General features: G+C 43.9%; 1 protein-coding gene across 1 annotated transcript in view; it reads right to left on the reverse strand.

The window, feature by feature from the left end:
* The window catches only part of nt5e (5'-nucleotidase, ecto (CD73)), an 83,064-nt gene that overhangs the window by 12,598 nt on the left and 53,492 nt on the right, over window positions 1-16,974 (reverse strand). The window contains exon 5 of the mRNA XM_043696234.2: window positions 14,200-14,354. Within this exon, the coding sequence (XP_043552169.2) occupies window positions 14,200-14,354 (155 nt within the window). The remainder of the gene's footprint in view (window positions 1-14,199; window positions 14,355-16,974) is intronic.

Genomic DNA, 16,974 nt, shown 5'->3' on the forward strand with positions numbered 1-16,974 from the left:
TGGCAACATAAATGACTGCCAACGTGGTCAGATCAATTAAAAAGTTATAAATTTCAGTTTAAATAGATATAGACAATGAATATGAAGAATGGAGATCATATGAGAGAATGTATTATATTTCTGTTGGCTGAACAAAAGAACATGTTGTATGTTATAATATATCAATATACAGTAACTCCCTCTTTAATGATGACACACTTCATACGACTTTATTTACAATGTTAAAGTGAAATAATGTCAATATATATGCATTTAACAATGAGTGTTGCAGTTTAATTCATCCACCACAAGTTTCCTGTTTTGTAGCCTGAAAAGACCCCCGGCCAGCATCCATTTCCATCCCTGAATCTTACTTTTATTGTTTCGAGATTCCATTGTTACCACGAGGGACTTTAGCTGCTTTTCTTCCTGACTTCCTACCCTTATTTTCAGACTTGCCTTTAGATTTGCTCCTTCCAAAACTGGGAGTCAATGCATCAACATGCATGGACCATCTGATGTTGTTTTTAACCTATTGCTGCCTTTCTCTAACCTTTCTGCCATCCTTGTTCCAGCCTTGGGCGTGAGCTTGCCCTCAGCTTGGATTTCAACCTTGTTTCCACACCTGTCCTTGTCCTCAGTTCCTCTTTGCCCATTTCCCATTCACAGCGTTTTGTTCTTATCTTGGGATTTCAACTGTTGCCAGTCAATTTCTGCAACTAGATGGAACTTGGTCAAGCTAAAATTAGACGAGTGTAATTTTTCAAACTTTTATTTTATATTTACTGTGTTTTTGTAACTAAATTTACTTTATTTTAATGGTTATTTATCTTATATATTTAGGAACGTGCAGCATTTCAACTTCCAAAATGTTCATGTCTTTTGTCTGCTGCAAAAGTTTCTAATGTACTAATAATACAATTTCTTTTTTACATGTAATAATTTATTTTACTTTGCCGATTTTTTGAGTCAGGAGTGTACAATACTACACATAAATAATATTTCAATTTGTACATTGGTTTAATAAGGGAAGAAAAAATATTCAAAAGTACCTAACTCCAGGTTACATTCCAACACTGATTCCTATGGAAACCCGTTAATTCACTTAAACATCTATTTTTGCAGTTCCAATAGATTTTCATTGCTTGCACTTGTAAATTTGTTTACAAAAAAACAGTTTAGTAAATTTGAGTCAGAATCATACAGCATGGAAACAAACCATTCAGTTCAACTAGTCCACGTCAACAAAGTTCCCAAACTAACTGGTCCCACTTGCCTGCATTTAGCCCCTATTCCTCCAAAGTTTTCCTATTCATGTATTTATCCAAATGTCTTTTAAATGTTGTAACTGTATCTGCATCTACCACTTCCTCTGGTAGTTCATTCTACACATAAACCATTGCCCCTCATGCCCTTTTTAAAACGTTCGCCTCTCACCTGAAAAATATGCCCCCTCGTTTTGAATTTCCCCTTTCCTAGGGAAAAGACCTTTGGCATTCACTTTATCTATGCCCCTCATGATTTTATAAACCTCAACCTCCTACTCTCCAGTGAAAGAAGTCCCAGCCTATCCAGCCTCTGTTAATAACTCAAACCCTCCACTCCGAGAGACATCCTGGTATATTTTTTCTGAACCCTCTCCAATTTAATAACATCCTTCCTATAACAGGGTGACCAGAGCTGGACACAGTATTCCAGAAGAGACCTCATCCTGTATGACCTGAACATGTCGTCCTAACTAGGGGAAAGTGAGGATTGCAGATGCTGGAGATCAGAGTCAAAAAGTGTGGTGCTGGAAAAGCACAGCCAGTCAGGCAGCATCTGAGGAGCAGGAGAATTTACATTTCGGGCATAAGCTCTTCATCAGGAATGTGGCTTGTGGGCCAAGGGATGCTCATAGATAAATGGAAGGGGTTGGGCTGGGAGGAGGGTTGCTGGGAAAGTGAGAAGTAGCTAAAGGTGGGGCTGAAAGTGATGGGTTGGAGAGGAGGGTGGAACAGATGGGTGTGAAGGAAGATAGACAGGTAGGACCGTTCAAGAGCGCAGTACTGAGTTAGAAGTTGGGGACTAGGATAAGGTGGGGCGAGGGGAAATGGTGAAACTGGTGATATCCACATTGGTCCCGTGTGTTTAGAGGGTCCCTGGGCTGAAGATGAGGCGTTCTTCCTCGGGTGGTTAGGGTTTGGTGATGGAGGAGGCCCAGGACCTGCATGTCCTTGGAGGAGTGGAAAGAGGAGTTGAAGTGTTCAGACAAGGGGTAGTGGTGTCAGTTAGTGCGGGTGTCCCAGAGATGTTCTCTGAAACTATCCGCAAGTTGGCGTCCTGTCTCCCCAGTGTATAGGAGACCACATCGGATATATTGGATGCAGTAGATGACAGGTGAAGTGTAGAAGTACAGGTGAATCTCTGATGGATGTGGAAGGATCCTTTGGGGCCTTGGATGGAGGTGAGGCAGGAGGTGTGGGCACAATTTTTGCATTTGTGCGATGGCAGGGGAAGGTGCCAGGAGGGGAGGGTGTGTAGATGGGAGACATGGACCTGACCAGGGAGTCATGGGCATCCTAACTCCTATACTCAATGAATGTAAGCACAATAAATGCCTTCTTAACCACTCTGTCTGCCTGTGATGCAATTTTCAAAGAAGTGTGCACCTAAACTCTTAGTCTTTGTTCTACAACACTACTCAGGGCCCTGGCATTAACTGTACAAGTCCTGTCCTTGTTGGCTTTACTGAAATGCAATACCCTTACATTTGTCCAAATTAAACTCTATGTGCCATGCCTCAGTCCATTGAACCAGTTGATCAAGATCTCTTCATAATCTTAGGTAAGCTTCTTCACTGTCCACTATACTAACAATTTTGGTGTCATCCGCAAACTTACTAACCATGTCTCTGATATGGAAGGGCTTATGCCCGAAACGTCGATTCTCCTTTTCCTTGGATGCTGCCTGACCTGCTGCGCTTTTCCAGCAACACATTTTCAGCTCTGATACCCAGCATCTGCAGTCCTCACTTTCTCCATGTCTCTGATATGCTCATGACGAACAACAGTGGGCTCAGTGCTGACATTTGTGGGACAACGCTTGTCACAGGCCTCCAGTCTGAAAAACAACCCACCATCACCACTCTCTGTCTCCTACCATAAAGCCAATTTTGTATCCAATTGGCAAGTTCACCCTGAATCCCATGTGGTCTGACTTTACTAATTAGTCTACCAAATGGAATCATGGATCTATTGCTCTGTCTCAATCCTTTTGGTTACTTCCTCAAAAAACTCAAATCAAGTTTGAAATAAACTCTTTCTCTTGCACAAAGCCATGCTCACTTTCCCTAATTAGTCCTTGCCTCTCCAAATGCACGTAAATCCTATCAGTCAGAATCACCTCCAACAACTTACCCAAGACTGATGTCAAGCTCATAGATCTATAGTTCCTAGGTGTCTCCTTACAGCCTTTCTTAAACAAAGGCAAAACATTAGCCACCCTCCAGTCCTCTAGCACCTCATCCATGGTTATAGATGATACATATATTTCTGTGAGGGGTCCCACAATTTCTTCCCTAATTTCCCGCAACATCCTGGGATAAACTTGATCAGGTCCCAGAGATTTAACCACCTTTATGTTTTCTAAGGCTTCCAGCACTTCCTCTTTTGTAATGAGAACTGTTTTCAAGACATCTGTATTTGTTTCCCCAAGTTCTCTCACCTCCATTTATTTGTCTACAGCAAAAACTAATGCAAAATATTCATTTAGTCTCTCACTCATCTCCTGTGATTAAACATGATCTTTTAAGGAGTCTTATTCTCTTTCTATTTGCTCTTTCGCTCTTAATTTACTTGTAGAATGTCTTTGCATTATCCTTAATCTTATCTGCCAAGGTTCTCTCATTTCCCTCTCTGCCTTCCTTATTTCCCTCCTTAAGAATGACCCTACACTTTTTATGCTTGGCTGTATTTCAGCAGCTAGAAGACAATTTGTGTCATTGAGGTTATATTCACAGCATGACTGACAGTTTTAAGAAGTTTTTAATGGATTACATGTCTTTGATGTAATTACTGATTAAATGTTTCCATTTATAACAATGATTAGTTGATGAGATTTACTTTTGTTTAAATTGGGTCTAAATTATTTTACTTGGAAGAGGATAAGAATGGGCCTGAAATCAAAGTTCTAAACTGTTGGAAGGCTGATTTTAATAAAATCAGATATGTTTTGGTCAGAGTGGACTGGGGCAGATACTTTCAGATAAATCAGTCTCAGAACAGTGGAATGTGTTCAAGATGGAAAAAATGGAGAGTATTTGGCTAAAAGGGTCCAATAAAGAGAAAGAGATCTTCAAATCGTGTCAACTCTAGATAACAAAGGATATACATCATTGGATAAAGAGGAAGAGAAGTGAGGCTTATGATAAATGTCGACAGCTGTAAACAGCAGACACCCTACAGGACTAATGTGCAAGAGGGAACTTGAAAAGATTAAGAGAGTTAAAAGGTTACACAAAAAGATGCTGACAGATAAAACAAAAGAAAAATTGAGGTTGTTTTAACAGCACATTGAGGTTAAAAAATAATGAGCGGAAGAATAGGGCCCATTGAGGACTATAGTGGTAATTTGAGCATGGAGCCAGAGGATGTAAGTAGAGTTCCAAATAAATACTTTGTGTCGGTGTTCACTAATGAGAGGGATGATATGGGTGTGGAAATCAGGGAGAAGGTCTGTGATGCAATTAAAAGAATTACCATAAATAGAGAGGAGGTTCTGAGTAGTCTGGCGAGCTTAAAAATAGATATGGCCAGGGCCAAAGGAAATTTATCACAGATTGTGGGAGACAAGGAAGGAAATAGCAGAGGCACTTGCAAAAATTTCCCAATTGCACTCTGGCTACAGGAGACATGCTGGAGGACTGGAAGACAGCCAGTCTGATACCATTACTCAAGAGGGAGCAAGGGATAAATCAGGAAATGTGGCCTGTCAGTGTAACCTTATTGATGGATAATCTATTGGGACAATTCTGAGGGACAGAATTAATCTGCATTTGGAGAGGCAGGGATTAAATCAAGAATAAAGTTAAATTGGCTTTGTTAAGGGAAGGTCATGTTTGAGGAACTTGATGGAATGTTTCGCAGAGGTGACAAGGTGTGTAGATGAGGGCAATACTTTTGATGTAGTATATTTGGACTTCAGCAAACCTTTTGAGACAATCCTACATGTGAGATCGATATCAAAAGGAAGAGCCCATGGGATCCAAGGAAATTGGCAAATTTAATCCACAATTTGCTCAGTAGCAGGAAGCAGAGGGATAGTTCCAGCGTCTCTCCCTGACTGAAATTGTATCCAGTGGGGTCCCACAAGGGTTATTGGTGGGGCCCTTCCTGATTGTGGGTTACATAAATGATTTAGACTTCAGTGTACGAGGGCTGATCAGTAAGTTCGCACATGTTACAAAAATTGGTTGAGTACTAAGAATGAGGAAAATAGCCTTAGTCTACAAGAGGATATAGATATGTAGGTCAGATGGGCTAATTGATGGCAAATTTATTTCAGTCTGGATAAACGTAAAGTGATGCCTTGTTTGTCCTGTCCAAATGCAAGAGAATACATAATGGATATAGGGTCCTGGGAAGTACAGAGCATCCGAGGGACCTTGAGAGCATGTATACTGGCCCCCGAAGGTACAGGACAGGTGGTTAAGAGGGCAAATGGTACACTTGCCTTTATTAGCCGAGGCATTAAGAGCAGAGAGGTTATGCTGAAATTATATACAATGTTGGTTAGGCTACAGCTGGAGTGTTGTGTGTACTTCTGGGATCCAAATTATAGAAGGGATATAATAGCACTGGAGGGGTGCACAAGGGATTTATCAGAATGTTGCCTGGGCTGAAGAGTTTTAGTTAAGAAGAGATTTGACAGATTAGGGTTATTTTCCTTAGTGCAGAGGAAATTAAGAGAGGTCATGATTGAGATGTACAAAATTGAGGGGCACAGATAGAGTAGACAGAAAGAAACATTCCACTTTGAATCATTGAATTACAACAATGGAAACAGACTATTTGGCCCACCAAGTCCACACTGACCCTCTGAAGACCATCCCACCCAGACCCATTCCCCTACCCTATCCCTGTAACCCTGCATTTTCCATGGCTAATACACCTAATCTGCACATCTTTGGACTGTGGGAGGAAACTGGAACACTCGGAGACAGACTCTCACGCAAACACAGGGGGAATGTGCAAACTCTACACAGACAGTCGCCTAAGGTTGAAATCAAACCCAGGTCCCTGGCACTGAGAGGCAGCAGTGCTAACCACTGAGTCGCCGTGCCGCCCATAATGGAGGGATTAATGACCATAGGTAAGGGCAGAATGTTTAGAGGAGATGTGAAGAAAAACTTTTTCTGGTGGGTATCTGGAACTTGCTGCCTGTAACAGTATTTGAGGCAGAAATCCTCATAACATTTCAGTTGCATTTAGAAGTGCACTTGTGCTGTCAAGGCATGGAAGGGTATGGGCCAAGAGCTGGAAAATGAAATTAGAATAGTTAGGTGGTTGTTTTTGACTGGTCTGAACACATGGGTCAATGGGCCTTTTTCTGTGCTGTAGGTTTTTATAGCTCTAATTATTATGATTTTCAGTGACAGCTATACTTAATTATTAGAGGGTGCATTGTTAAACCTGGTTCAAAGAATTCTCATTGATGTTACATGGTTCCTGGGGACTGTACCAACTGAGACAGTGTTATGGAGACTGCATTGGGAGTATTACAGAGTATTGGGTTTGGAAGGATATAGAGAACATAGTGTATGGAGGGCATGAGAGGACAAGAAAGCAATGAGTTGGGCGAGAGCTGGACTGACACGGCAGTGAACCGAGACAGGATGTCTGATGAGCCCACCTTGTCACCTACAATCCTTTGACATTGGGTTGGGAGTTGGAAAACCTGAACAATGTCAAACCACATCTTCAAGTAAATAAAAATATGGCAAGTCTGGGTAGAGGACAGGCAGAGGTTTCAAGAGTCAGGACATGGGTCTAAATCACATTTCCCTATTCAAAGACACAGACAGTCGCCTAAGGTTGAAATCAAACCCAGGTCCCTGGCACTGAGAGGCAGCAGCCCATAGTCACTGTTGTAATGCAGTAAATGTTGCAGTCAGTTTTCACTCAGTGAATGCAGCCAAGTGATGTGATAATGAGCAGATAATCTATGTTTTAGTAATACTAGTTGAGGGACAAATATTATCCAGTACACCAGGAAGAACTTGCCTTCTCACTGAATTCCAGAGCTGAATTTCAATTCACCTTTAACTCATCTCTTTCCTTCAACTGTTTCAGTAAAATTATTAACTCAGTATTAAAACAATAGCATAAAAATTTAAGTAATGTTCAGGAGCAGCAATGACAGTCTATGCTTTTAGCCAGTCAACAGTCGCTAACTTTGCAGCCATACAAGAGAATGGCCAAAAGTGAATTGGTGTGGGAATTGTCCCAGTATACATTTCCATCTTTCAAAGATATGCAGTGACAGAGGTGTCTCTTAGGATGTCTTTTTTTTCAAAAGTGCTCTTACACACAACTGATGCGCCCCAATCTCAAATCACCATGGTTTTTATTCATTAACCACCATCAGTAAATCACCAGTGTTTTCCAATTGAATTATTTTATGTACAAAGCCCATTAAGGGCAATGTAAATCATGAAAGGTGAGGAAGACATAGAGAGGGAGCTAAATCAAAATGAGGTTGGAACACAAGGTGTCTTTATTACTTAATGTACAACTAACGTATATTACCTGAACAAAGAGAATGATCTGAAGGTATCCCTTTCCCTATCTTAGTTAAACAATATCAGATAGCCCACATTTTTCTTATAGAGTCATAGAGTTATAGAAATATAAAGCATGGAAACAGATCATTCAGTCCAACTCATCCGTGCTGACCAGATATGCTTAACTGATCTAGTCCCAGCATGGGCCAGCATTTGGCCCATATTCCTCTAAACCCATCTTATTTATGTACACATACAAATGTTTTTTAAATGTTGTAATTGTGCCCACTCTGCCACCATCTCTGGCAGCTCATTCCCTTTGCATGTAAAGGTTACTCATCAGGCTCATTTTAAATCTTTTCCCTCTCACCTTAAACCTATGCCCTCTTGTTTTGGACTCCCCTATCCTGGGAAAAAGACCTTTACCATTCATCCTATCCATGCCCCTCATGATTTTATAAACCTCTATAAGGTCTCCCATCAGTCTCCAATCATCCAGGGGAAAAGCCCTAGACTACTCAGTCTCTACCTGCAGCTCAAACCCACTAGTGCTGGCAAAATCCATGTAAGAGGAGAGAGTGAGGACTGCTGGTACTGGAGATCAGAGCTGAAAATGTGTTGCTGGAAAAGCGCAGCAGGTCAGGCAGCATCCAAGGAACAGGAGAATCGACGTTTCGGGCATAAGCCCTTCAGGAATGAGGAAAGTGTGCCCAGCAGGCTAAGATAAAAGGTAGGGAGGAGGGACTTGGGGGAGGGGCGTTGGAAATGTGATAGGTGGAAGGAGGTCAAGGTGAGGGTGATAGGCCAGAGTGGGGTGTGGGCGGAGAGGTCAGGAAGAAGATTGCAGGTTAGGAAGGCGGTGCTGAGTTCGAGGGATTTGACTGAGACAAGGTGGGGGGAGGGGAATGAGGAAACTGGAGAAATCTGAGTTCATCCCTTGTGGTTGGAGGGTTCCTAGGCGGAAGATGAGGCGCTCTTCCTCCAACCGTCGTGTTGCTATGGTCTGGCGATGGAGGAGTCCAAGGACCTGCATGTCCTTGGTGGAGTGGGAGGGGGAGTTGAAGTGTTGAGCCACGGGGCGGTTGGGTTAGTGGGTCCGGGTCTCCCAGAGGTGTTCTCTGAACCGTTCCGCAAGTAGGCGGCCTGTTTCCCCAATATAGTGGAGGCCACATCGGGTGCAGCGGATGCAATAGATGATGTGTGTGGAGGTGCAGGTGAATTTGTGGCGGATATGGAAGTATCCCTTGGGGCCTTGGAGGGAAGTAAGGGGGGAGGTGTTGGCGCAAGTTTTGCATTTCTTGCAGTTGCAGGGGAAGGTGCCGGGAGTAGAGGTTGGGTTGGTGGGGGGTGTGGACCTGACGAGGGAGTCACAGAGGGAGTGGTCTTTTCGGAACGCTTATAGGGGAGGGGAGGGAAATATATCCCTGGTGGTGGGGTCCGTTTGGAGGTGGCGGAAATGACGGCGGATGATCCGCTGTACATGGAGGTTGGTGAGGTGGTAGGTGAGGACCAGTGGGGTTCTGTCCTGGTGGCGGTTGGAGGGGTGGGGCTCAAGGGCGGAGGAGCGGGAAGTGGAAGAGATGCGGTAAAATTCCCCCCAGACGTGGTCGACGATGTCCTCCACCGCATCTCTTCCACTTCCCGCTCCTCACCTACCACCCCACCAACCCCACTGGTCCTCACCTACCATCCCACCAACCTCCATGTACAGCGGATCATCCGCTGTCATTTCCGCCACCTCCAAACGGACCCCACCACCAGGGATATATTTCCCTCCCCTCCTCTATCAGCGTTCCGAAAAGACCACTCCCTCCGTGACTCCCTCGTTAGGTCCACACCCCCCACCAACCAAACCTCTACTCCCGGCACCTTCCCCTGCAACCGCAAGAAATGCAAAACTTGCGCCCACACCTCCCCCCTTACTTCCCTCCAAGGCCCCAAGGGATACTTCCATATCCGCCACAAATTCACCTGCACCCCCACACACATCATCTATTGCATCCGCTGCACCCGATGTGGCCTCCTCTATATTGGGGAGACAGGCCGCCTACTTGCGGAACGTTTCCGAGAACACCTCTGGGACACCCGGACCAACCAACCCAACCACCCCGTGGCTCAACACTTCAACTCCCCCTCCCACTCCACCAAGGACATGCAGGTCCTTGGACTCCTCCATCGCCAGACCATAGCAACACGACGGTTGGAGGAAGAGCGCCTCATCTTCCGCCTAGGAACCCTCCAACCACAAGGGATGAACTCAGATTTCTCCAGTTTCCTCATTTCCCCTCCCCCCACCTTGTCTCAGTCAAATCCCTCGAACTCAGCACCGCCTTCCTAACCTGCAATCTTCTTCCTGACCTCTCCGCCCCCACCCCCACTCTGGCCTATCACCCTCACCTTGACCTCCTTCCACCTATCGCATTTCCAACACCCTTCCCCCAAGTCCCTCCTCCCTACCTTTTATCTTAGCCTGCTGGGCACACTTTCCTCATTCCTGAAGAAGGGCTTATGCCCGAAACGTCGATTCTCCTGTTCCTTGGATGCCGCCTGACCTGCTGCGCTTTTCCAGCAACACATTTTCAGCAACATCTATGTAAGGCTTTTCTTCACCCTTTCAAGTGTAACAACATCTTTCCTCAAGCATAGAAATCAGAATTGAACTCAGCAGTCTAAAAGTGGCCTCACCCAATGCACTCTACAGCGCAACATAATGTCTTAACTCCTACATTAAGCGCACTGATGCCAAATGTCTTCTTCACCACCCTGTTTACCTGCAACTCCACTTTTAAGGAACTATGTCAAGAGTGTGGTGCTGGAACAGCAAGTCACGCAGCATCCGAAGAGCAGGAGAATCAACGTTTTGGGCAAGAGTCCTTCATCAGGAATGAGGATGGGAGCCTCGGAGGTGGAATGATAAATGGGAGGGGGTTGAGGCTGCGGGGAAGGTAGCTGAGAGTGCCATAGGTAGATGGAGGTGAGGGTAATGGTGATAGGTTAGAGAGGAGGGTGGAGCGGATAGATGGGAAGGAAGATGGACAACTGGGACGAAATGGAAGTTTGAAACTGGGTTAAGCTGAGGGGAGGGAAATGAGGAAACTAGTGGTCCATATTGATGCCGTGTGGTCCATCCCTGTTCCCTTACCACTCAACGCTTGGAGGAAGAACACCTCATCTTCCACCTTGGGACCCTCCAACTCCATGGGATCAATGTGGATTTCACCAGTTCCCTCATTTTCCATCCCTCCACCTTATCCCAGTTCCAACCTTCCAACTCAGCACTGCCCTTATGACCTGTCTACCTGTCCATCTTCCTTCACACCAATCCGCTCCACCCTCCTCTCTGACCTATCACCTTCACCCCCACATCCATCTACCTATCATATTCTCAGCTACCTTCCCCCCAGTCCCACTCCCTCCCATTTAATTCTGTACCCTCTCAGCTCACAAGCCTCACTCCTGATGAAGGGCTCTTGCCTGAAATGTCAATTCTCCTGCTCCGCGGATGCTGCCTGACCTGCTGTGCATTTCCAGCACCACAGCCTTGACTCTGATTTCCAGCATCTGCAGTCCTCACCTTCTCCAAGGTGCGAAGATGATCTATGATAGAGTGATGTGCTCTTCCTGTCAGATGTGGGAGTTTAGGGAGAGTTTCTTTGTTACTAATGATGTTGTCTACAGGAAGTGTGTTTGGTTGCGAGTCCTATCAGATCGCATGGCTTGATTGGAGTGGCAGTTAGAGGCAATGAGGAATTTACAGGAGCTCGGGAGTGTGATGGATGGCAGTTATAGGAAGGGAGAAAAACCACAGATAGAGTCAGGTAGATTGGTTATCTCCAGGAAAAGCAGGACAGGGAGGCAGGTAATGCAGCCGTCTCTTGTAGCTATCCCCATCTCAAACAAGTATGCTGTTTTGGAAAATGTACGGGGTGATGAACTCTCAGGGGAATGTAGCACAAACAGCCAAGTTTATGATACTGAGAATGGCTCTAATATAATGAGGGGTATGTCAGGTTCCAAGTGATTGATTACGATAGGGGACTGTCTAGCCAGAGGCACAGATAAGCATTTCTGCGGCCGACAGCGAGAAATCAGAATGCTGTATTGCTTCCCAGGTGCCGGGATCAAGGATATCTCAGAGACAGTGCAGAATATTCCCAAAGGGAAGAAGGACCAGCAGGAGGTTGTTGTCCACATTGGAACTAACAACATTGGAAGTGAAAGGATGAGATTCTGAAGGGAGAATATAGAAGGTTAGGCAGGAGTTTAAAAAGGATGTCCTTGAGGGTAGTAACATCTGGATTACTCCCCGTGCTACGAGCTAGTGAGGGTAGGAATAGGAGGTTAGAGCAGATGAATGTGTGGCTGAGGAGCTGGTGCAGGGAAGAAGGGTTCATATTTTTGGATCATTGGAATCTCTTCTGAGGTAGACGTGACCTGCACAAAAAGGATGGATTGCACCAGAATTGTAAAGGGACTAATATACTGCCAGGGAGATTTGCTGGAGCTACTCAGGAGGATTTAAACTAGTAAGATGGCGGGTGTGGAGGTGTGGGTGGGACCTAGAAAGATAGTGAGGCAAGAGATCAGGCTGAGACTGGAATAGTTGGGAAAAGGAGCAAGTCAAACAGTCAGGGCACACAGGAATGAAGCAGAGAACGAGGTAGGACTGATAAATTAAACTGCATTTATTTCAATGCAAGAGGCCTAACGGAAGGCAGATGAACTCAGGGCATGGTTAGGAACATGGGACTGGGATATCATAGCAATTACGGAAACATGGTTCAGGAATGGGCAGGACTGGCAGCTTAATGTTCCAGGATACAAATGCTACAGGAAAAATAGAAATGGAGGCAAGAGAGGAGGGGGAGGGGCGGTTTTGACAAAGGATAACATAAGTGCTGTATTTAGAGAGGATATTCCTGGAAGTACATCCACAGAAGTTAGTTGGGTGAACTGAGAAATAAGAAAGAGATCATTATCTTATTGGGATTGTACTATAGACTTCGCTTCCCCCCAACAATAGTCAGCAAGATATTGAGAAACAAATCTGTAAGGAGATCTCAGTCATCTGTAAGAATAACAAGGTGGTTATGGTAGGAGATTTTAACTTTCCACAGACTGGGACTACCATCGTTTTAAGGGTTTAGATGGTGAGGAATTTGTTAAGTGCGTATAAGAAAATTTTCTGATTCAGTATGTAGATGTATTTAATACAGATGCAAAATTTGACCTGCTCTTTGGAAATAAGGCAGGGCAAGTGACTGAGATATTGGGGGGGGTGGGGGGAACTTTGGAGCCAGCGACTATAACTCAATTATTTTTAACGTAGTGATGGAAAAGGATAGACTAGATCTAAAAGTTGAAGAAACAAATTGGGGGAAGGCCAATTTTGGCAGTATTAGGCAGGAACTTTCCAAAGTTAATTGGAGGCGGATGTTCGCAGGTAAAGGGACGGCTGGAATATGGGAAGCCTTCAGAAATGAGATAACAGAATCCAGAGAGAGTATGTTCCTATTAGGATAAAAGGCAAGGCTGTAAGGTATAGGGAATGCTGGATGGAGAAATTGAGGCTTTCTTCAAGGAAAAGAAGGAAGCATATGTCAGGTATAGACAGCAGAGATAGAGTGAATCCCTAAAACAGTCTAAAGGCAGAATGAGTATACTTAAGAGAGAAATCAGGAGGGCAAAAAGGGGACGTGGGATAGCTTTGGCAAATAGGGTTAAGGAGTATCCAAAGGGTTTGTATAAATACATTAAGGACAAAAGGGTAATTAGGGAGAGAATAGGGCCCCTCAAAGAACCTGACAAAGGGTTCTTGCCCAAAGCGTTGATTCTCCTGCTCCTTGGATGCTGCCTGACCTACTGTGCTTTTCCAGCACCACACTCTCGACTCTGATCTCCAACACCTGCAGTCCTCACTTTCTTCTTTCAAGAAACTATGTTTTCAGACAGGAAGTCCCACAGTAATGTGATAATATCGGATCATCTGTTTTATGTAATACTAGTAAGGAAGAAATATTGACTCAAATGCTAAAGAGTATACTCCTTTCTTTTCCAAGTGGGCATGTCTTGTGCCCAGCTGAGTGAGAGTTGGGCAAAAAGTGCAGAGTCTCCTCTGGCCAGAGCGAACTGCTGCCAATCTCCAAGTTTAAGTCATTGTCTAGTCCACTGGCAAGTCTTGACCAACTGCCCATGGCTATTCATTTAGTTTGAGAAGACTATTAAGAAAATTAGGGGAAAAAAGACATACTAAACAAAAAGACACTAACTGTGTCCCTTTGTGAATATTTCTCTCACACAAAGCTAAAATGGCATTTTCCACAGGATGATAGTTGTGCCTGGCTAACTGAAGTGAGTATTCTACGTGTCAGCTGTTGCATCTCAGCACTGTTTTCCTGGTGCTGGGTTCAAATTTTTGAAATAAATAGCACAGAGGTTTCCACACAAATGTTTCTTACCATGGCTTCACAAATTAAATTCCCCATATTGCACTCACGATTCCTGCATTCTTCTCTTGTTCCGTTCAGATAAACCAGTGTTTTCCCAATGTATTCCTTTCCAAAGCTCGCAAGTGCTTTTTTCCAGCTGTTTACATCAGCCAGTAGCACTTTATCTATATGTAAGGCAGGAGACAAAGGGTTAATGCCTTTCATTGGATTAAATAATACCTTAATAGTTTTTCCTACTGTTTGAAAAATTAACTGGTATTTGTATTTATATCATGCCTCTAATTGGTAAAAGTCCTGGGATTTCACAAAGCATTATCAAACATCAAATCACAATGAAATATTTGAACCAAAAGCTTGGGTCAAACAGCATTGCTTCAAGGAGTGTTTTAAAAGGAGGAGCAAGAGATGGAAAAAGTTGGAATTATTTGGAGAAGAAATTCCAGAACTTCGGGAGGCATCTGAAAGCATAGCCAACAATGATAGAGTGATTAAAATCAGGGATGCATGAGAAATCAGATGTAGAAAATTGCAGAGCTGTCAAAGTACCACAGAATCTTTTATGGCCAGGCCAGATGATGCTTTTCTTTCATGTTTCTTCTGATATCACTGTGTCCTGAAACACTCATACATGTGTCAGTGAGTACCGCACTCACCCTCTGAGAAGGTTCAATTCCAGGATATTGACAGAGAAGTTAAGGCTGACACTTGGTGCAGTACTGAGAGAATGCTGCACTGTTGGTCTTTTGGGTGAGGTATTTAACTAACGTCCCATTTATCTATACAGATGAATGTAAAAGAATGCATGACAATATTTTTGAAGAAGAGGCACGGAGTTTTCCCCAGTAGCCAATTGAAAGATTGCAATCCAATATGCGGACTGCAAACTCCCAGAAACAGCAATGTTTTTACATCACAACAGTGACTGTGCTTCAAAGTACGTTATTGACTTTAAAAAAAAACATGTGGCTGAATCCAATGTCGAGATTTTCGGAAGGTTTGTCAGCACGAGGCCAAGCAAGTTCTCTCGCTGTATCCCACCAAACTCACCATTAATTGTCAACTCTTCCTCAAGGCATCTCTCACATTTGTTTTCCTTGCTTTTCACAGAACAACTTGCCACTCAGCAGATAACTGCTGAAAAATAGTTCCTGTGCTCATGCTATCTTTAAAACACTGCAGTGAATTTGGGCAAGCACTGACATTCTAAAGTTGCCTAGCTCATTTAAGGCTGGATCCACAAGGTGGCAGAGAAGGGGAATATGGGAACATGACTCATCATAAGGGACCTAGAGATGCTGATGGATAGGGTGATGCAGAGGAGGGCCATCCTCTTCTTAGAGGACTGTCAGAGGAGGCCATGTTGCCACACCTTGCCAGTCAGCTTTGAGGTTACTGCCCAGGTCAATGCCATCTCAGTGGTGCAGAACAGAAGTCAGTAGCTCTGCCAGAATAAGTGTCATATTCTTCTCGCTGCCACCTCTGAGGCACTATCTATAACATCTTCCCTCACTGCTTTTACCCAGTCTCCCACAACAGTAACCCTGCAAGTCCTCTATGCTGCCTCTTTTATCCCACATGTTCCAGCACTCATAGCCATGTCTCCCACGAATAATCACACTTATTCACTGTCTTATTCTCATTGCAGGAGAAGACAGCCCATAACAGGATACAAAGATGCCTGATGAGTCAAGAGGTACCTGACATCAGGCTCTGTAGCCACTAATAAACTGTAAGATGTAGGAGCAGAAATAGATCAATCAGCTCATCAAGTCTTCTCCACCATTCAATCAGATCACAACTGGTCTGAAATCTTCAACTCCACTTCTCTGACTTTTCCACACAAGCCTTGATTCCCTTACCAACTAAAAATCTCTCAGTCTTGAATATGCATAATGACCCAGCCTTAACAACCTTTTACAGTAAAGAATTCCACAGATTCACCACTCTCCAACAAGAAATTTCTTCTCATATCTATTTTAAAAGGACGACTCTTTTTTGTGAGATTATGCCTTCTGGTTCCAGATTCTCCCACAGGGAAAACAACATTCCAGCATCTAATCTGTCAAGTTTGTTAAGTGTGTTCAGGAAAGTTTCCTAAAGCAGTATTTAGAGGCTCCTACTTGGGAAGGGGCAAGACCTGTTCTACTCTTGGGCAATAGGGCAGGACAGGTGATGGAGGTGACAGTGGGGGAGCACTTTGGGACTTGTGACTATAGTTTTATAATAGTTATGGAGAGGGACAAAACTGGTTCACAGATTCAAGTTCTAAATTCAGGCAAAGATAAATTTTGCTGGAATTAGACAGGAGCTTGCAGGGGTTGATTGGTTTGTTTGCAGGCAAAGAGACCTCTGGCAAGTGGGAGTCTTTTAGAAGTGAGATAGCTACAGTTCAAAGTCTATATGTTCCTGTGAGGGTGAAGGGCAAGGTTGGTAGGAATAGGGAACCTTGGATGACAAGCGATATTGAGACTTTGACCAGAAAAAAGAAGGCATGGCTCAGGTACAGATCAAGGGAACCCCAGGAAGTATACAGAGGATATGAGATAGCCTTGGCTGAGAAGATTATGTCAAATCGAAAGAGTGTTCTTTAAGTACATTAAAGGAAAAATAACAAGAGAGATTATAGGACCTGCCAATGAGCAATGCAGACATGTGTGCGTGGAACTGCATACATGCAGGGCAAGGTCCTCAATGAATATTTCTCCTGTGTTTACTGTGGAGAAAGACATGAAGACTTCACGTGGTAGTCGTAAGAACTTAGCATACTGCTGCATGATAGGATAC

Source organism: Chiloscyllium plagiosum, unplaced genomic scaffold, assembly GCF_037043375.1.
Source record: "Chiloscyllium plagiosum isolate Xiang-an unplaced genomic scaffold, Cpla_swu_hap1 HiC_scaffold_10, whole genome shotgun sequence".
Lineage (NCBI taxonomy): Eukaryota > Metazoa > Chordata > Chondrichthyes > Orectolobiformes > Hemiscylliidae > Chiloscyllium > Chiloscyllium plagiosum.